We start from the raw sequence: 22,255 nt of genomic DNA, 5'->3' as shown, positions 1-22,255 counted from the left end.
CATCCATTTCTGACTAGCCTCAGCCACTGACAGTGCTGTCAGTGAGCCTCAAAGGCAAAATAGGAGGCGTTATCCACTCCCCAGTCTACAATCCACCAGGAGAGAAGCCAATTGAAAACACAGGAGGACCTAATCAGATCTTTGATGTTACACAAAGCAGATTGCATTTCAAGCTCTAGAGAATAAGGAGTCACTCTAAATCTGATTAAGATTCATCTGGTACCAAGTTGTGATAAGTGTTTATTTTTGGACAAGCAGATCATCAGTGTTTTCTGATTCTGCTTATTCATCCAGGAAATCTTCTGTTTTCTACTTTTGTTAGAGAAGAAGTAGTAAGAGAAAGCCTTGGCTGGTCCTGACTTGTCTGTTGAGCAAACTTGAGAAGGAGACTAGGCTGCTTCTTGAATAACTGTACAGAGTCCAGGGTGCAGAGCTCCTTCTTCTGGCTCCCTGACTCAGTTTCCTAATGATCTGATGCCCTGCTGCTGCGCCTCAGTCCCCTGCCCTTACTTCCATAGCAGAGGGGTACCTACCTTCTGGACTGATCACAAGGTGGGGAACTAACTTAAAAGGGGATTGGTTCTAGTGAGAATTCAGGGACAGAGACGGCTAGCTGGGGAGAGGATTTGGAGCAGGTTTTGTGTATGTTTTTTGTTTTTCCTGCAATAAAATGGTACATAAAGTTTTGGAGAAAAAAATAGAATTATTCCTGATTCTACCATGCTTTGTAGTTGCTACGTAACCTCTTTGATCTTTTAGTGCTTCTATTTGTACATATAAACGTGTGTGTTTATATAAAATGGGATGTTTTGTTTTGAAACTCGTGGCTCCCATTTAGCATATTCTGAACATCATTCCTTGCTGATAAGCAGAGTTCTCCATCATTTTTGATGACTGCTGAATAATTTTCTTTCTGGGGACTCCTCTCCCCTCTCTTCCTTTTGTTTTTCTTTTCTCTTTCTTCCTTCTACTCCATTCTCTCCCTTCCTTCACTGGTTGTTATCCCTTTTCTTCCTGATAATCTATAATCTTTTGCTCCAACTCCATTTTATTGTTTTCATTTTATTGCTCTAACACTTTGTAATATACCCTCTGACTTATGCAAATAATGTGAAATAAAAAGAGGATTGTTTTGTAGTTTGGGATTGTGTTGATTGTATAAGTCATACCAAACTTATTTGTTTTATTTGTTTTGTTAACAGCTTTGTAATATTTTCTGTCCAGGTTCTGTGAGAATAAACATGACAATATTTTGAAAGCTTTTCATATCCCCAGAAGGAAGAAATGACAAAGAGGGAAGCCATTATAATGAATGCATATGATCTTTATTTAGGAACATGACAGTCTCAAGCCCTCTGTCACTTCTAAGTCTTGATGATGTGTCTCATTTGCCCAGACCCCTCACCAGTCCATAAAGATGGGCAGAATGAGGCCGACAGTGCACCAGAAGACCTCCAGTCTGTGGGGACCAGCAGGCTGCTCTATCACATCACTGACGGTGACAACCCACTGCTGTCACCACGATGCTCCATCTTCAGCCAAAGCCAGAGATTCAACTTAGACCCTGAGTCAGCCCCATCTCCACCCAGCACTCAGCAGTTTATGATGTAAGAAAACTGTTTTGTTATTGTCTTCATTTCATACAGTTTTTCAAATATCACATTTATAAACTACAATGAAGTATGACTGAAATAGCACAAATGTGCCTGCCTAACACAACTGCATGACTGAAACAATAAACGACAAAAATCAGTGTACTTGCTAGTTGGGGATGCCATTGCAGGCCTTATACCTCAGGAAGAAATGGTCATGAGAGACAGGATAGCCCAGGGGCTCACATGTTTGAACATTTTTGGTGAAATGACCAGAATCTTAAATAAGTATATGTACATGTACATATCAGACATACCATTCTTGATGAACTCAATATTCTTTCCATGTCCAGTGGTAGCATCAATGGATGAGTTGTGGGAACACTTGGGAGATGTCCATCTACATTTATTCTTAGATTCTAGAAAAGTGGTAGCTTACAATAGCTACCCTCGTCCAAATAATGTGTGTGTTTGTGTGTGCGCGTGTGTGTAATCAGATGCCTGCCCCCTACACATTCCACTTGGAATTTGCATTTGAGATTGAGGAACTGTGTGTTATTTATGTTTAAGTTCCACAAATAATTTTGATACACAGTTAAGATTAAGAATCCTCTGGCTAAAATTATGCCTGGAGAATCCCTGGTTTCTCCCTCAGAACTCATGCCATTTTTTCTTGAATTTATCTAACGCTGGGTCCATGAACTATCTATTGATGGACCTGAAAGAGTTAGTGAATTATTGCTATTGCATGTAAAGTGTGTGTTATGTGAGGGGGTGTATGCAATTTCTGGAGAAGGGGCATATCCTTTCATCATATTTAAAAAAAAAGTCCTGTTATGTCAAGAAAAGTTAACCACTCATCTAAATCTCCCTTGAAAATTTTGGCAGGTGTGGCTTGTGCAACTTATTGAGGACAGGACCTCAACAGTGCTGTCTCTTTCGAGTCTTAAATTGGCCTCCTCTTAGCTTTACAAAATGCATTTCCTGGATTAATATTTTGGCATTTTACACTAAAGTCCCGGACAACGTCCACGCATAACAGAGTTTTGTGATAGGGAGTCTCCATTAATGAGCATATGTTACCATGGTGGCCTCATCAAATAATGAACTTCCCTCTGGATTTCTCTGACAATCCAGGAATTTTGGTTTGTAGATCAACAGAACTGTTTACTGGAAGCCCACTGTTTTTGATACTCCTTCCTCCCTGTAATCTCTGCAGGCCGCGGAGTTCTTCACGCTGCAGCTGTGGAGATGGCAAGGAGCCACAGACTATCACCCAGCTCACCAAGCACATCCAGAGCCTCAAGCGGAAAATTCGGAAATTTGAAGAAAAATTTGAACAAGAAAAGAAATACCGGGTAAGGACTCTGGGGTTTGACATAGGAGCGGATTGGTCAGAGGTGTGTGGATTCTCCTCAGCCTCTGTCCTTCCTTTCTGGGTACCCTTCTTTGCCAGGGGACAGTTGTGTTCCCATGGGCCATCCTGGACCTATCATAGAGTCTTCATCTTCTATCTATCTTGTTCTCACCTGCTGTCACTTGATCTCTGCTAGGATATTTTCTAGTCATGGATTACAACTATTATTTCCAATCTTATTTGATTATTGATCTTGCCTTTTTTTTCTGAGGAACAAAATTTGGAAAGCTTTTGAATTATGTTTTTTTTTTTTTTTTTTTTTTTTTACTTTTTCTCAATTGCATTTTGATAAGAACTTATTAAAGACCCAAGGGAGGAATCTCCAATTGTGGAACCAAATGAGGTACAGATGGTTTCTTTGACATTAAAGTATTTCCTGGTTGGTGAATGAGGACCTTTCAAGTGACATCTGTTCAGGCCACTCATAAGAACCAACCCTAAGCCATCCTTTCCCCATCACAGAGACACTACTTTTCATGCTAGTACTGCAATGCAGCAAACATGAGCCTCCTTTCTTCTTATGTAAGAAACAATAGGGTCATAGGTAAGTGTCTTGATGGTCAGTGTTACTTTTATTTTCTCCAGTGGTGACCATGGCATAGAGAAAAAGCATATCCATGGAGAATTGGACAAAGATATTGGGTCTTTTGCAGAGAGCCCAGAACAGCTTGTTATTAGAATAAAAGACAACAGGGAATAATCTCTCATACATCTTGAAATATTTAAATGTTCACTAAACACTTGGTACAGAGGCCATTGGAAAGTTCTTGTGAGTATACAGTAAGTTCTGGGGAGGGAGGTGAGAGTGGGTAATATTTCACTCTTCCATTCTTCCTGTCTTGTTTCCCACAGTGGCCTCAAATTCACTGAAGGAGGAGTTTTAAGGAGCAGAGTTTAGCTTTGCAGAAATGGGGGGAAAATCAGATTGGCTTTCAAGGCAACCTTAGTCAGGATGTTGAAGATTATCTTCCCCAGAGTCAGGCAGTCACAGCTATTTATTGTCTCTTATAGAGCAGAAGGGAGCTCAACACATTATTAGTCCAGGATTTTATTTTACAGACAATGAAACTGACACCTGATGGAAATGACTTGCCTAAGATAGTTGCGTTCTATCAAGTCACAACTTGGGTCAGTGGATTACAGATGAGTAGGTTTTGCAATAGAATATAAGTAAAAATTTTAAGTGTCTGCATTTTAAAAACTCCAGATATCCTGAGAGAAGCTGATTTCACCTGTTTGCTGCTGGGGTGTTATTGGATCTATGATATCCTCATATTGGAAAATACAGAGTAACAACCAGAAGCTCCATTCCCAGCACCCGTTAACACATCTTATCTGGCAGTTCTTGATTCAGACTATTTTGGATTTGAATCCAGCACAGCTACGTAAGGACTCTGTGATTTTGGACTTGTTATCTTTCTGAGTCTCAGTTTGGCCATTTGTAAAATGGAGTATTAGGTAGTGACTTCTTAAGTTTGTAAGTAGTAAATAAGGAAGTACATACATAATGCTTATTACAGTGTTTGGTACAAAGGGAGTAAATGGTCCTAGATAACACTAACTTTTTAATCTATGAGTTACATATTTAAATAGGCTACTCCATGGCAGTCTCTGCCTTGTCAGAAAATAAAGGAAAACTGTACATGTTAATTTTCCACTGGAGTTTTCTACCCACAGTCACAGATCTTGGATGCTTATTTTGGAAGAGAATTCTACCTGGAAACATCTGCCTTTATCTAGAGTTTTCTGAAGCTAGAGCACATATGCACATGCATGCACATGCACACACACACATACACACACAAACATACACTTAAATGCACTTATGGAAGGGCAGATCAGGGAGCAGTAGGGGAAGGAGGCTCCTTGGTCACTGCTGGTTCAGTGTGTATAAAAGTCTTTGTTATAATCAGAACCTCACATGTCTCAGGAAACCCCTGTCCTTCCTGTCAGGGCCAGGCTGTGCTTAGAGGTTTGACATGTCAATGGGCTTTAACTGTTGCTGTAGGTAAGGCTCTCCTTCCTGGCAGTCTGACTGTGGAATTCATAGCACCCACTGCTAATTTTTGAATCTGGGCTCCTGCTGGGCCTCTGTGCTTTTCTAATACCCATGTATCACGTATATCTTTCCATCTCTGTTTACTGTAACAATTTTGCACACCTACCCCAAATTCTCTACATCTCTACATCTGATTTTGCATTTGATTATTGGACTCTTGGGCTAAGAAAAGGCTGCATCAGCCAGATGTCTACTTTCAGTGGAATCAGGGAAGAAGAAACTGAGGCCCAGAAAGGGGAAGTGAGTTTCCCAGAATCACACAGCAAAGAATAGTTCTAGCCAGAACAGCAACTGAGGTCTTTTTATAACCCTCCCAGTAATCTTTCTAATGTGTCTTTTTGAACCATCTTTGGCAGATCACAAATCTCATACAATGGCACTTAGGAGGTCAATTTTAATTGCACTGAACAAAACCTAAACCTATGTAATTTCTGGGTGTGTGGCCTTTTGAATCAGAATATTTCACTTAAGAAGTTAAGTCTTGAAGATCTACAGCTTGTATATGGGAACTTTTCATGTGATTTGAGAGCTGCTATCCATGTGAGTTTGATTTAACCCTTTTAACAGCTTCTTCAAGGGTAGGGGAGTAAATTCATTTCAGAAACTGATTTCAGGCTTTAAATTATTTTGTCAGAAATTTAGTCTTAAATTTCTCCTAAGTTCTATGCACCATAGTGAAAACTTATTTCTTTTGCAGTCACTGGCTTCAGGCCTTAGGAATTTTTTTTTGTGTGTATTTGTTTTTACCATATTTCAAAAGATGGAAATAACTGTGTGGAACAGATCCAGTGAAGCATTGTTCAACAAGATGTGTTCTCAGATCAGAGTGGAGAATTTTCTAAGGATTTTGAGAAACCAAATGTAAAACACTGGCTTTCCATGTAACCAGACTGCTACCCAAACTAAAGTACTAGACTATACAGTGCATCATTCTAGCAAACCATAGACAGGACTAGGCTAAGCTGTTTTAGAGAGGTGGGGATTGATGTCCACGTGTCACTGTCCATGGTTCTGAAACCAGCATATATTATTTTTATATTATATTTATATAATTTTATATATATATTTCAGGCTTTACATTATTTCCTCCCACCCCTTCCCCAATCCCCTGCCATCCCTCAGGGAAACCAGTTTCCTATTCAGGTTCTTCCAGGAAAGAATCATTGTCAATCTTCTTTTCTATTTTAAACTTAAAATGTATGGTTTTTAAAATCACTCTAGAACTGACAGAATCATGCCTTGTGTTTTAAAATGAGCATCCCTAGACTCATGTACATGTGATGATCCTGTCACACAGTAGTTTTTTCCTTTGAGTTTGAAAAATCTCCCATCTTCCTATGCCTTCCTCTCACCAACAACCTGCCATTGTTACATGGATTTAGTGGATCTTTAAAGAAAAAATGACAGCCCCTAGATTTGGTCATTAACAATGCACATATTTCAGGCTATTATGTTTATGATCATGTCATCTTAAGCTTATTTTACAGTTCCTTGTAAATCCTTAATTTAAAGTGACCATTAATTTTCTTGAGCCTGCATGTAAGTTACTATGGTAGCTTTGACTTGTTTAAGAACAGTTTTTACTGATCTGTGGGGGTAGAGGGACACTATGTTTGGCTACCACTAGTGAAGGTGTTAGAAATCTGCATATCCCCCTAACAGACTGACTTCTCAGGAATACTGTCAGGTTTTAGAGATTCTGGGGTCTCCTTTCTTTAGCTTAGAGGATATAACTGGTAAGAGCTAAATCTTCCAGTTTTTCAGTATTCTCCCACGGGTTATGGTCATAGCATGTGTGTGAGCCACAAGCAAGGTAGCAAGTACTGGTTTGTATCAGTGCAGTCATCTGCAGTGCTACAGAAAATGGCCTGGCAATGGGGTATATATGGGCTGTGGGTGACCTGCAAGGTGATTGACAGCTTGACTGCAGGGGCACTGGCATGGCCAGGACTATGTGAAAAATACTAAGTGACCAGGCACATTTAGAAATAATGCCCATAGCAAGGATTAAAGAGTAGAGGAGGTCAAGAATATTTACTGTTTTCTAGAGGTAACTTCATCAGAAGCAACTCCATCAGAAATTTCACACCCGAATTTCTCTCCCAGCTTTATATATTCCTAAACTATCTTTGTATGGCTCAGGTGTTTACACATTTTGTTTTTCCTTTTCTCTTTTTCTCCCCCACCCTCTCCCTCCTTCCCTCCCTCCCACCCCCATTTTTTCCTTCCCTTGGTAGCCTTCACATGGTGACAAGACTTCTAATCCTGAAGTCCTGAAATGGATGAATGATTTGGCTAAAGGTCGTAAACAGCTCAAAGGTAAATGCCAGTCAAAGGTCTTTTTTTTCCTCATAAAGGAAGCAGTTAAACTAATGATAATGTGCTCCAGAGAATTTTAGATTCATTTCCACCTGTGCCCTCTTGCACCTTGTTTCCTGCTTAGACTGTAGCTCCCTTTTGAAATAAAGCATCCTGTATCTCTGTCATTGTTTGGCCCCATGTAATAAACCTCCTTATAAAGAAACTGAGGACCTCCAGACTCCCAAGTGGAATGATTCACTTCAATGCCAGGAACATTTTAACATGTGGAGCCTCCCTAGGCTATTGGATTGTTGGATGTTAGAAACAGAAGAGGTCTGAGAAATCATTTACTCCACACACTTCAGTGCATGGATGAGGACATTTATGCTCATAGAGAGGGGAGGGTTACAGAGCTGGAAGGTGGTGGGTCAGGTGTAGAATGTGGTTCTCCTGCCGTATGGGCTAGTGTCCTTTTTCTTTCTTTCTCTGGAGATGGTGGTGAGAGTATTAACTCTAAAATCCATTTAAAATAGACTGTTGTTATTTAACAATAAAAAGTCATTTTCTTCCTCTCTCCACACTCTAACTTTAATACTTAGAGACATGGGGGTTTTTCCAAATTTCTGGAATGAGAGTGACTAAAAAGAACTAGAAGGGAATATTAATTCAGTGGTATTAAACTGTAAAGATGTGGCAGGTTTATACAATATGCAATGTTTAAACATCAAGACAAAGTCTAACTAGGAAACAAACATCAAACAAAGAAAATGAGCTATGTAATTGAGAAATAAATATAAATGCCTCATTCAAACAACCAGTACCCTTGCATACTCTAAAATGTAATTCCTTGATAAGTCTCAGGGGGCTTTTTTATTTTAAATTATCTAGGTTTATATAAAGCCATATTGTAATAATTCCTAGATCTTAAAAGCTACCATAAGACAAAATAGCAAAATCTGTGAAGTTGGGGCTGACATTCCCATCTACCCTTTCCCACCCCCCTCCTGTATTTCCTTGGGTGTCTACATGTATAATGTCTTGCAGAATTACTTGCATTTCCACAGGGGCTCTTGATGAACCCACAACTTCAAAATATAAGTAAATAAATCTTTGGGTGTGGAATTTCAGGTGCTACAGTACATGGCAGGTGGGGCCAGGCGCCACTGGTTTTCCTGCAAACTCTTCCTCCTCTGAAATCTAAACCACTGCACTACTGCCATACATATCCTCCACCTCCATGAGATCCTAGCCTCTAGAGCCCTGTTTCCACACCTGATTGGGAGCCTATGCTAGTGGCTCTGCTTATAAGGGTTGCCATTGCCCTGTGGAAAGCCATCATTAGTGTTCATTTCTACAGATTTGGCATCAGGGGAAGGAATTCCTGAAAAGCTCTCTGTTCTTATTAGGGCTAGTGGGTTCTCTTTGCTTATGATAACTCATAGCATTTCTCTTAGAACTAAAGCTAAAGCTGTCAGAAGAACAAGGGAGTGCTCCTAAAGGTCCACCTAGAAACCTGTCCTGTGAGCAACCCACAGTCCCCAGAGAAAATGGGAAGCCGGAAGCTGCGGGCCTAGAGCCAAGCTCCTCTGGAGAAGAGACTCCAGATGCTGTTTTGACATGCCTGAAGGAGAAAAGAGAGCAACTTCCTCCCCAGGAGGATTCTAAGGTACATCACGATGTCTTATTATATAGAGGGCCCCTATAGTTCACACAGTGCTGGTGAGATCATCCAATCTATCAGAGCACTTTGTCATTACAGAAACATTTTTTTTAGCCTGGCTCCAGAATTTCACATGAGTTCCTGATAGGTTACTGGCCACAAGCAGTAGTGCCACATGATGCCAGGCTAAGCCACCATTCTGGAGGTTATAGTGTTGTGCATTGATAGGAAGTAAATGGCAAGGACACCAGAGTATGTCATATCCCTTTCTCTCCAACTCTCCGTACCCCAAAATTAGCAAATGAACCCAAGACTAAGAAATAAGCATATTGCCTGAAAGGAAAGGACTCCAGTTACAGCCCCTTTCTTCATGTCTTGTTAAAAATAATAAAGCAGGGATGATCTATAAATAGTAAGAAAAATTGTTTGGTGTTTATATAATAAGAATAGAGAGGTAGGGTTTCTTGGGAGTGTTAAGTTGAAATACAAGTCTTCAGCTTTGGATATCTTAGTTTTGAAGTCTCTGTGAGGCATCTAGATAGAGTTGTCAGGCATTTGAATATATGAGCCTGGAGTTCAAAGAAAAGATTTATTATATTTTACAAAGAAGACTGATTAGTATTTACCTGGTTAATCTCTCCTTGTCGTGCATATATATGCTTCCATTTCAATTATGCCAGGGAAGCTTTCTTGTAGTCCCCTGTCTCAACTCTAAGACTGGTGTGATTGACTTTCAGTTCTCAAATAAGAGATGTAACTACCCTATCACTGCTCTATCTTGTAGGCCATTTACTGTTTCTTGTACTACACCTTGAACTTCTTACATGGAAGTACTATCTATAGGTCATGACCCCTCCTTTTCTGTACATAGTAGGTATTGAATAAATGTTTGCTGAGTGAATGGAAAAATGAGCAGATGAATGAACAGACTAGCATATTTAATTTTCAAATGAAGTCTTCTTGAGGAGAATGCTGCCTTTCCCTGTTCTATTGTGTATTACCTGGTATTAATCATAAAGTGACAACATATTCCAAATCTCAAAAGGCTCAAAATATGCCCCTGGATTAGTCATTTACATAAGGACTTGTGATCTACAAGTAGAAATAGACCTGTGACCACATCTTTCTTTATGAAATACCTTTAGTCTTAAAACAACAACAACAAATACATGTTGTGAGGAGTGAAGAGAAGGTTTTCATTCACTCAGTCATCCTATCCCTGAGCCCACCAAGATTCTACTTCTGTGATAGTTAGTGGGTAACTTCTGCATATATATACAGAAACTCTCAGGTACATCTGTGGTTTTCTATCCTTCAGTGCTTCTGAAGGTCTTTCCAGTATTTTAAAGTCACTTTGACCGTATCTATTAAAGCATCTTGGTCAATGTCTAAATCTATGTTCTACTCAATTAACAAGGGTAGTAAAAGGAGAGATGGGATTGATATAGTAGACTTAGAACAGGACTCAGCACTTGAACCAGCCACTTTCTAACCATGGGCACTTGGCAAGTGAACTGATTCTCTGAGATTCAACTTCCTCATCTGTAAAATACAGGTAATACCTACTTATATAATTATCGTGACAATAAGTGAGAAACCTACTGACTGGTGGACAATAGTTCATTTGCAAAAAGATTTAAATGCCAACTATGTGTTGTGAAGTAGAATAGATGCTAGATATAAAAAATAAAAAATATATAGAAGTCATGGGGGGGTCAATGCCCTTATGTAGTTCATGTTGTCCTGGAAGTGGGGATACAACAAGAAATAAACAACTCAATAAAAAGAAATCATTAAAAATGTTGATAAGTACTATGCAGGATATTTAACAGGTGACATGATAGAAAATAATGGGTATAGTTTCTACTTTAGATAAAGCGATTAGGAAGGCCAAGAGGTGACATTTAAAGAAGAATGAGCAGGTCAAAGGGAGCAGCAGAAAACATTCTCAACAGATGGAACTGCAGGTATGAAGGCCATGATGAAAGGAAGACCTTGTTGTTCACTTTGAATTCTCGGGTTTGAGGGTTGGAGAACAGGATGGCATGAGATCAAGTTAGAAAGACAGATTAGAACCCATCACACAGAACCTTTAAAACTGTGGGAAGTATTGGGAAGTTGTTGAATGGTTGAGAGCAGAAAAGTGACATGACATGATTACATTTAATAGATCTGTCTGCTTGCTAAGTGGAGGATACATCACAGGGAAAAGAATGAAAAGGGGAGATGGAATGGGTGGCTTGAATTAGCATGGTGGTCTTGGAGAGGGAAAGAAGTGGATACAATCAAAGTATATTTTGAAGGTAGAATCAAAAGGATATGTTGAAGCATTAGATGGGAGGAAATGAAGGCAAAGAAGAATCTGGGATGATGCATGCTTAGTAAGTACAAAACACTGTGAAACCTCTAAGTCTACAAGTAATCATCCACAGATAGAGGACAGGAAAGCAGATTGCCTGAGGAAGGTTAGTAATGGGATTATGTGCCAGGAGCTGTTTTCTACTCACAGAAAAGCTTTTACTGATACAGAGAAAACTAGAAGAGCACACTGGGGTTATAGATAAAAATATAACATAAACGATTAGTTTGGGATATTTTACATCTAATATCTTTCAGGAATAGGGTGACCAATCATCCCAGTTTGCCCAAGACTTTTTTGCTTTTAGCACTGAAAATCCCATGTCCTGGGAAACGCCTCAGTCCTGGACAAACTGGGATGGTTGGTCATCTTACTGAGACATGTAAGTCAAATAGACATATGCAAATGAGAGTCGGAAGATCAGAGAAAAATCTCTTCATGCATGGATGTCACCTAGTATAAATGCCAATCATTTCTATTATTTTTAATGATCTATTGATTTAATAAGTATCAGAAGCCCCCTCAAATATACCTATAATATAGCTCTTCAGTAGGCTAAAGTTAGGCCCTTTAAACAGAGGGCATCTATAATAGAAAATGTAAATACATAAAGCTGAGTATTGGTACTGAGAAAGCTTAATATAGTAAACCATGTAGTAGCTAGTCAGTCACTATACTCAGTGTAAATCCAGAGCCTACAGCATAACCAAAGAGAAAACTTTGTATTCCCATAGCAGCTAGTGTTATTTCTAACTCCTCAATGAGCTCAGTAGCATTTCAGATCATCTCATTAGGTCCTGTTTCTTTAAACTCAAAGAGACATATGACTTTCATCTGAGGTCCTTGCCTTATTGCTGAAAATGCATTAAATATTAAAATTTCAAGATAAAGAATGACATCTTTTCTAGAGAGACTTTATTATGACTCTTTCCATAATTTCTGCATTTGGTATTTAGTCACAGACCATACTAAGGCTGATAAATCCTATAGCATTGCCTTGTTGGTTCAGATACTGCCAGTGAGTAATTTTCTTCCTGTTTTGTCTATGGATGATTTTTAGAGATAATCACTTCTGCGTTACAGGGCATGGCTGTACACTGGAAATGAATGAGTCATCCCCTGAGCTGAACTGTAGTGCCTATTTATGTCTTTTACGTCCTTTTCTTTTGGAAATACTGAACTGGTGCTGGCATATATATCAATATTGACCTTTCTAAGAACTGTAGGTGGTGTCAGGTGCACAGCTCAAATTACCAAGGGGATGAGTAATGGCAGTTACTTCTTCTGGCCTCTCATCAACTGTAGCATCTCTGAGGATGAAAGCAGATTTTTAGAAAGTATACATTTTATCTTGGAAAAAATTAATAAAAAATTAATAACTTATTAGCAGGTTGTTGTTGGTTGGAAAGACAGTAGACTTAAAGGGCATGAAAAGGAAGATCCCATCAAACTTTCTGCTTTCCTATTTATCCTTCTTTTTTAAAAAAGTAATTTATTGAATAGGTAATACTTTCTCACATAGTTCAAAAAGAAAATACATAACAGAAAATGGTAAAAAGACTACTTCCAAAACCAACTGCCATCTCCAGCTCTGAGGTCTCCCACCCCCAGCAGGTAACTATTGTTATTAATATCTTGTGTGTCTTTTTTGGAGTTTCTATGTAAAACATATAAAAGAAATTATCAATATATATTCTATTTTTTTTTATAGAGACAGAGTGTCACTTTATCATTCAGGCTGGAGTACAGTGGCACAATCATAGCTCACTGCAGCCATAAACTCCTGAGCTCAAGTGATCTTCCCACCTTGGCCTCTCATGTAGCTGGGACTACAGGTGTGCAACACCATGCCTGGTTGATTATTTTAATTTTTTGTAGAGATGAGCTCTCACTTTTGCCCAGGCTGGTCTAAAATTCTTGGCCTTAAGGCATGCTCCCACCTCAGCCTCCCAAAGTGCTGGGATTACAGAAGTGAGCTACCATGCCTGGCCCCAATATATATCTTAACTTGCCTCTGTTAGACAAAAGAGAGCAGTCTATACAATTATGCATCCTTTTTACTTTGTATATTCTGGACAGCTTTTTATATCAAGACATAGCTTATCATTCTCTTTTATTTTTAAAAAAATATTATTCAATAGCACTGTGATATTCTTTTTTATTAATGGATAGCATTGACATTAACATCAAGTCAACTAGTTTGATAGCTCAAATAACATTTGGTATGCGTGTTATTAATCCAGAAACATTTACATATAAAACTTATTAAAAGTGATCATCATTATGCATATTAGGAAACTGAGGTTCAAATATTACATATTTGTAATGTTAAAAACAGTTTATAAGTTTTGAAGCTGGTTATCTGAACTCATGTCCTCTGGTTTCAAGACAAATATTAACTTCAATTCCTGGCTTGGACATCTAAATTGACCAAAACATTCTCTTTAGCAATTGCTTTCTATGATAATATCCAGTACTGACTTTCCATCTTGTTTGATTGTTTAATTTAAACAGTCAGACTTGCTTACATACAGTGCCTCCCTCAATAAAGCCATGGGGATACTTAGACAGGAAAATCTTGGCAGGACTTGAGTCCCTAAAGCTAAGAAACATGACTTCTATTGCTCACTGTCCAGAGAAGAGAATGTCAGTTTTACTTCTCTCCTTAAGAGAGATCTCATTTATGGGGATAATTGTAATGATTTTATTTATAAATTTCTGTGGCTTTCTGTGCAGGAATACATGGCACCAGTCCCGTGGGGGAAAGGAAAACAAGGTGGTAGAGGTGCTGAAGCTATGGCAGCTTTTTCCTAAACAACTTTCTGACCAGGACCCAGAAACAAACTAATTTGGACTGACCCTCAGTAGCAGTTACATCTCTTGGAAAGCCGGTTTATTTCCAGACTTTGATGATTCAACTCATCACTGATAGGGGGCCAGGAGTTTTCATATGGCAAAGTTGCCAAGCTATAAACAAATCATATCAAATTTTGTCCTATCTATGGTCCTCTCTTGTTCAACCTCCTCTTAGTTTTACCCCTGATACTACAAAAATGGAGAAACTGGAAGAATAATCATCTTTTAAAGTTTATCTCCTTTTATTTATCTTTACATTATGACAATACATTCATAGCTCTATTTGGCTGTTTTAGGTTATTCAACATGTAACCGAAAACATAAAGGAAACCTTGTTTCCTTCATTCATATGAAAAAATGAAAAAATGAAAAAATAGATATATCTTGCATACTACAGCCAGCAGGAACTATAGAATTAGGGAGGAAGGATGCACTTCAGAAAGAGACAGCCATTGAATTCAGAGGAGAAAATTAGATCTGATTCTTAGCAGAAAGTGGCTGAAGAATAACAGCAAAGTCTAATGTATTTCTGCCCCCTTAGATTTGGGGTATCCTGCAGAGCTTACCTTGATTCAGTTTCCTTTATGAAGATCACTTTGCAGGCCTATAGCTTTTCTGTGAGTAGAAAACAGCTCCTGGCACATAATCCCACTACTAACCTTCCTCAGGCAATCTGCTTTCCTGTCCTCTATCTGAGGATGAGCACTTGTAGACTTAGAGGTTTCACAGTGTTTTGTACTTACTATGCATTAGGGTATGGAACCCTCACATTTCCTCAGGGATTGCTTTGATAATAATCTTAAGAGGAAGACAATGGAATCAAAGTGAAAAAGCAGTGCATACATTGTACGTGTTCCCAAATTTTTATCTAGCATCTATGGAAGATACTTTTCTATAATGGCATTCATCATTCTATCATATGTTTTGGTCACTTTTTTCTTTTAGAATTAAATTTAGCTTTTCTAGAATCTGGGGAATATATTAAATCACAAAAATCAAATTGCAATGGAGAGATTCCAATACTAGTTAAATGCATCATTTTCTGAAATACTTTCTATGGATTGTAAGTCCCAGTAAGATACTACATAAAAAAACCACTATTTCCATGTTTTCTGAACTCAGACTGAGATTTTTTTCTTCTGTCATCTATTAAAATCCCATGAAATAGATTTTGATGGGAACTTGTTTTTTTTTTTTTTTTTTTTTATGGAAAGATGTATTATGAATAAAAGTGTTTAAAAATGATTAGATTAGAAAATGAAAAGATCTTGAGGTTATTTAAGCAATACTTAACAGGCTTCTACAGAGGGAAGCGAGACTTAGGTCACAGCGTATGGAACTTAAAATAAGATTGCTAAAAATTAGAGTCCTTTTTTTATATAAACCTGTGTTGATAGCTTAGTAGTAGGAATGGGAATGTGTTGGGGACTGTGAGAATTTAAAGAAGTATGTGATATGATCTCTCTCCTCAAGAATCATTTATTTGGGCAGACAATACTGAAACAAAGAAAACAGTTAAGACTCAGATAATGAGATAAGAAGTTGAGAGAAAAGGTAGATCAATACGGGCCAGAATGGTTTGCAATTGGGATGGGAGTTGTGAGCATGAGGATAACTGGGAAGTGTAACACATGTTTGAGACATTTTCTTTTCTTTCAAGGGAGACAGATCTGGATGGCAGATCTATCTGGCATGCTTGGGTGTGTGTACTTTGATAAAAGATGCCTGGGTGATTATTCCATGAGTTATTTCTACTGTTCCCTTCCCACTACTTGTCAAGTGTATATCACTGGACTAGAGTAAAAGGGAAGCTATGTTTACTAGACATGCAGAAAATTAATGCAGAATACAAAGCAGGAAAAAAACCAATACAAGCAAAGGAGTTTGGTCACTTTGGATAAATAGGCAGATACACAGACAGATAGATAGATGGATAGATAGGAAGCTATTTAAATTTTTATGCACAATGTGATCCACTGAAAATAGTGATTAGGGATGGATCTTACAGCAGAGGGGTATAGAATATATTAGTGGATCAAGAGGTTATACATTTTTTTAATGGAAGGATATTGGTAACTCCAACCTCCTTCTTGTATAGGTAGGAAATTGAGGACTCAGAGAAGTTAAATGTTTTGTCCAAAATAATTTCGTTTATATCACAACTAGTCATAACCTAGTATATAATACACACATGTAGTGATGAAGACCTGTACAACGTTGGTGTTTGTGACTACATATAATCGGGAAAGTCTAGATAAAATATATGTTTCAGAAGAAAAATCAATGTCTGGACTGGTTTTTTAAGAATGAAGAAGTAATTAAGGAAGAGGTTCCTTAACACTTATGCATTTCAGACTCCTCCAAAAATCACATTCCTAAACTTGGACGTAGGCTTTAAGAAACTTTTCCAAGAAAAAACTGGCATGTACTACATACAGTATCTTGTAAATGACTTTCTGGCCAGGCACGGTGGCTCACACCTATAATTGGAGGCCGAGGCAGGCCGATCACTTGAGGTCAGGAGTTTGAGACCAACCTGGCCAACATGGTGAAACCCTGTATCTACTAAAAATACAAAATAATTAGCCAGGCGTGGTGGTGCGTGCCTGTAGTCCCGGTTACATGGGTGGCTGAGGCAAGATAATTGCTTGAACCCAGGAGGTGGAGGTCGCAGTGAGCCGGGATCATGCCATTGCACTCTGCCTGGGTGACAGAGTGAGACTCTGTCTCTAAATAAATAAATAAATAAATAAATAAATAAATGACTTTCCTTTTCATGATAACTGTTGCATTATAGTAGTATAATCCTTTACTTTGAGGCTTTTTGTCTGCTAAAAATATTGATGTTTTCATTCTTGTCTGAGAGAAGAATAATAATTTCATGTTTCTCAGGTAACTAAGCAAGACAAGAACCTCATAAAGCCGCTTTATGATCGATACAGAATTATCAAGCAAATCTTGTCAACGCCTTCCCTTATTCCAACAATTGTAAGTCAGGATACTTGCATGCTGTTACTTTGTACTGATGTGTAGTTAACATGATGTCACATAGTAGTACAAGAGTTATAAAAGACCCTTCATGGCAGTATATACTGCTAACAAGGCCAGGTGTCATTTCAAAAAGTGAAAATTTGGTCTTCTCTAACCCCATTACTATATTTAACAGTGGCTGATATTAGAACTATTGTAAAATAGGAACATATAGTACTTGTATGTCTAGAGCCAATTTTGACATTTGCTTTCATTAGCTTGGGTGAAAAGAAATGATAGATTTCAGTTTGGCATTTTCTAATTTGTAACACAGCTAGACAAAACAGCCTTTCTGTTCTGTGTGTTGGTTAATTTTTTCCTTTAATCAGAAAATTAACAATATATTCTTGATATAATGCAACATTTGTTTTTGGTACCATTTGACCATATTATACAAGGTATGAAAAGATTTATTTCAATAGAAAATATAAGTACTGAAGTTGAGTTAGACTACTTTTAGTAAAGAATGATTTATGGGAGTACAGAACTAGAAAAGCATCACAAATCCTACTCCATCAATATCAAAACAGTTACTTGTTCAAGATATCAATATAAAAAAGAATAAATATTAACAAATATAAATTTAAGTATGCTTGAGTACATTATACTTCCACATTTTTTGAGATGGATTATACTTCCATATTTTTAAAGACATTAAGAGAATAATAATTCAGTCTTTGGAATTTTCCCATTATGGAAGCATAATTTAAAATGTAGTAGAGTTCTTATATTTCTTACAAGGGAATCTTCTAGTTGTGATACGAATTATCAGAACAGGTTGAGGAGTAACCCCACTTTGCTTTGGCCTTCCAATAGCTCTCCCCTGAACTTGTCAATTTTCTGAGTATCCTCTGTATCTGAATGGTGGTCCCCACTGGGACCTGACTTGGGGTATTTCTGGAGGATAAAAGTTGTCTGTAGTCCACCTCATCTTACTCATGTCACAAGTATTAAGCTGGAGCCCAGAAGGTCTGAGTGAAAGGGAGGAATCACTTGGTAGTATAGTCCAGACTGGACCATATCCTAATGATCTGTGCCTTCATTGGCCCAGAAGACACAGATGAACTTGGTGAGTTAAGTTTTAGCCCAGCATGGCTGCTGCCTTTTTGCTCATTAACTTCTGCAGGTTTTTAATGAAACTGAGGAAGAACTCTTCTTGGTTGCTTCCATCCCAGTTCTCAGTAGGCATTTGGGTCACCTACTGGTTTTCATGGCATTGATTTATGGTTCCCCTTCCCGTTTTTTTTGTTTGTTTGTTTCCTCAAGAGGCACTGAGCATTACGTGACTTTCTTTAACTCTGCCTGTGATAAGCAGGAGGAAGAGGACTCTGATGAAGACCATCCACAGGGAAGCCAACAACCTTCTTTGCCAGATCCAGCATCTCACCTTCCTGTTGGTGACCACCTCACCTACTCTAATGAGACTGAGCCTGTTAGGGCCCTTCTACCAGATGAAAAGAAAGAAGTAAAACCACCAGCTCTCTCCATGTCTAATTTACATGAGGCTACCATGTGAGTATGAATCCTAAGTGTAGAGTCTCCTCTTAACTCCTTCTGATCTGATACCAGTATATGAAGCAGAGCTGGCCTTTGAAAATGCTGGATTCAAAGGGGTGGGTCAATAGTTCTCAGGGCCTTTATCCTAGTCTCTTACATTTAGATGAGATAGTTTTTCCACTAGAAATCCACTTGGTAGTAAGCAAATGACTTGCCCTTTGTCTCTTAAATGGCCCTTCAGATAGAAGCCATTTGGATTTTCATTAATATCATCATTATTATTATCATTATTCAGTAGCTAGCATTCCTTATGATAATCTGGCCTTCTTTGGTTTGTATCTTATAGCCCAGATTATGAGATTTAATTTAATTTAATTTAATTTGACAGAAGTGTCTGTCAGAGAAAGCAAGCAGAAAACCCTTTTTTTTGGTGGTGATTCTAAAGCAGTTATTCCTAACTTTTCAAGGGGTGTTGGACTTTTTTGAAACCAACAGAATTGTTTTAAGAAAAAGCCCATATATAATTTCTTTCTTTTTTTTTTTTTTTTGAGACGGAGTCTCGCTCTGTCGCCCAGGCTGGAGTGCAGTGGCGGGATCTCAGCTCACTGCAAGCTCCGCCTCCCGGGTTCCCGCCATTCTCCTGCCTCAGCGTCCCGAGTAGCTGGGACTACAGGCGCCCGCCACCTTGCCCGGCTAATTTTTTGTATTGTTAGTAGAGGCAGGGTTTCACTGTGTTAGCCAGGATGGTCTTGATCTCCTGACCTCGTGATCCGCCCGTCTCGGCCTCCCAAAGTGCTGGGATTACAGGCTTGAGCCACCGCGCCCGGCCAGCCCATATATAATTTCAAGTCCACAGAATCTCTGAAACCATACATGAGTTTGGTCTGCTTGTGTATACCACATTCCTGCTCTAGCGTGTATGACTTTTCTCTCATCTTGGTAGAATGAAGTGAGTAGAATTTACAATGTAACTATAGCTTTCTTCTGGGTCTTATTTTCATTCACAGGGGTTATGCCATTCTCCCAATATTCCCACACTTATTTCTCTAGATTAAGAATAGAATTTTCTTTAAAAGCTGTTCCTCTGTATCTCTTATGTTCAGTCTATCACCAAATGCTGATGAGTATTCCTTCAAAATATCCCTTCCCTCATCCATCTATATTGCTGTTACCCTTTCCAGTTCTTTCAGTGGATTCAATCAATCTGCTTGCCTCTTGTCTGTCCTTTCCCATATCCTGTGATATTTTTTCCATCAGGTAATTTTCCCTGCTTATGTGCTTGCCTATGGTCAGGCTCTATGTGTGTCATATTTACTTAAAAGACACTCTTATGCTCAGAACACTTTTCAATCATAGTATGCTTTTTTGGCTGAACAGATAAATCTGCTCATGATGATCTCTCAATTATGCCAGTGCCCAGTAATGACAAATATTCTACCTTATATAGGCCTGTACTTCTTGACCATCTCCGAGAAACCAGGGCTGACAAGAAGAGACTGCGGAAAGCCTTAAGAGAATTTGAAGAACAGTTTTTTAAACAAACAGGAAGGTACGTGTGGGCAGAGAGATTTTTAAAGCTAATACTTCCTAGAGAATTACTGTTAAAAATGACCTGCATTTTTTTGCAGGAACGGTGACTTTTTACAAAATGTATATCATTTCCACACTGGCTTAGACTCAGGATTTGTCCAATGTAACGTTCTATTATTGCCAATATTAGGGATGTTTTATGGGACATGGTAGCTGTCAGGTATGACATCAATCTGTAAAAAATAAAAGTTAAACTCTAAAAATCTCTAACTTTGCACAATAAATCTCAACATAAATACATGAATTGTGTGGTCTACTCACCTCTTAGTCCCTGGCAGGTTTTCCATTTTAGCCTACCAGGGATATTCTTTGGGAATGGGCCTACTGAGTGAAAAGCTTTTTGCATTTAGCCAACACAGATGTACAACTTATTTTCTAGTTGGAATCTTCCTTTCAAGTTGGTTGCAAAAGCCCAACTTACCTTTTTGGTGATGTTAACTAATCTAGTGAGAAATGTTATGTGGCTCATAAATTTAGAACATAAAGCATTTGTTATTATTTTTCCTTTTCCATCCTTTTTTCTTTTATAAAATGTTCATGTAACATTCCTTATAAAACATTCCTTGGAGTAGTAACTTTGTCTGGACTGTCTGCTATTATTATACCTTGGATAAATATGTGACTTGCACTATAAAGTTCCTGATCTCTGCCTCTTTTGGATTAAAGGTATTCTATGGGAATTTTTCATTCAGGGAAATATTTGTGGAGATGTTATCAAATATTCTAAATCTAAACAGTCATTACATATGAGAAATGACACTTTAAGATGTGCATACATTCTTTTCATAAATTTGAGTTCCCTGAATAAATTTATATTTTTAGCAGTTTGAACCCAGGAATCTATCGTAAGGGGTTTGAGAACTTCCCAGTGTGCTACTAGTTCTGCCTAGTGGATCTGCAGTGTCACTTGGTATGCTTTTTGTCATACAGGGAAGTTAGTTATGTTCTAGGTATAGTGTTCCACTGCAACTATGAGTCTTAAACCCACTTCAGATAAGCCTGTATTTGGCTATGAAGTTGTATGCCCCCTTGTGGTGATATATTTCAACTAAATGCACAAGTGATGATCTTTAACAACTAAAATCAAACAGTTGAGTGGCTAGGAAATATGGACCTTAATTTTGTTTATCTAAGACATTTTATTGGGAAGGCCTAAGTATCAATAAGGTAAAACAACCATGCAAATGGATTACTAAAATGTTTAAGGCACTATAAATATTCTTGGTAATATTTGCCATACAAGAGGCATGAGAATCATATAGATATTACATTATTTTTAATAATTATGAGCTTGGAACTGTGCTAAGCACTTTAGTATGTTTTATATAATGGGGAAACTGCTTCAGTAAAGACTTGGCAAAACTTTTCATTCTTGTCAAAGCACTCTTATTAGCCAAAATGGAATATGCAAAACTAGGGAAAATTACATAATGGATTATTAATGTTTCTCTGTAATAATTAGACAATTTCTTTACTTAGACCTATTTATACAAATTAAGGTGATATTCAGACATCCAGTTATGATAAGTTTGACTCATAACACAGAATGGAGACAAAGCATTTATGTTACATACTTTAGACAATAGTCAAGAAGAATGCTGTCTATGGATTTGTATACTGTTTTGAGTTCTGTACTAGAAATTGCAGGGCAATAAATAGTGTTGAAATACAAGTAGATACTATATTCTTAATCTGTATAGATTAGCTTATTTTTTATTTGGTAAGAGATAGAAATATCTCTTTATCATTACTGGGAAAAATAGAAGGGAGCTAAAGATAAAACATTAAATATATGCTATTTACCTGGTTTCAGCCATACTAATGTTAGAGAATATTTGTGGTTATATTCAGTTGTAATTGTGGTGACTATATCTGTGTCCTCTACCCCTTGAAT

The 22,255-nt window shown here is 38.0% G+C and overlaps 1 protein-coding gene across 9 annotated transcripts in view; it reads left to right on the top strand.

The window, feature by feature from the left end:
• The window catches only part of FAM13C (family with sequence similarity 13 member C), a 115,163-nt gene that overhangs the window by 90,411 nt on the left and 2,497 nt on the right, over positions 1–22,255 (top strand). For 3 of the 9 annotated variants that reach the window (XM_023185594.1, XM_023185595.2, XM_023185591.2), the window contains 7 exons: positions 1,397–1,607; positions 2,812–2,950; positions 7,306–7,387; positions 8,824–9,035; positions 17,137–17,232; positions 18,590–18,786; positions 20,219–20,320. In XM_023185594.1, coding sequence (XP_023041362.1) covers positions 1,397–1,607; positions 2,812–2,950; positions 7,306–7,387; positions 8,824–9,035; positions 17,137–17,232; positions 18,590–18,786; positions 20,219–20,320 — 1,039 coding nt within the window. Of the gene's footprint in view, positions 1–1,396; positions 1,608–2,811; positions 2,951–7,305; positions 7,388–8,823; positions 9,036–17,136; positions 17,233–18,586; positions 18,787–20,218; positions 20,321–22,255 lie in introns of all 9 variants that reach the window. The other 6 variants (XM_023185593.1, XM_023185592.1, XM_023185590.2 and 3 more) reach the window with 3 other exon arrangements.

Source organism: Piliocolobus tephrosceles, chromosome 9 (assembly GCF_002776525.5).
Source record: "Piliocolobus tephrosceles isolate RC106 chromosome 9, ASM277652v3, whole genome shotgun sequence".
NCBI classification, from domain to species: domain Eukaryota; kingdom Metazoa; phylum Chordata; class Mammalia; order Primates; family Cercopithecidae; genus Piliocolobus; species Piliocolobus tephrosceles.
This window is presented reverse-complemented; position numbering and strand designations above follow the sequence as displayed.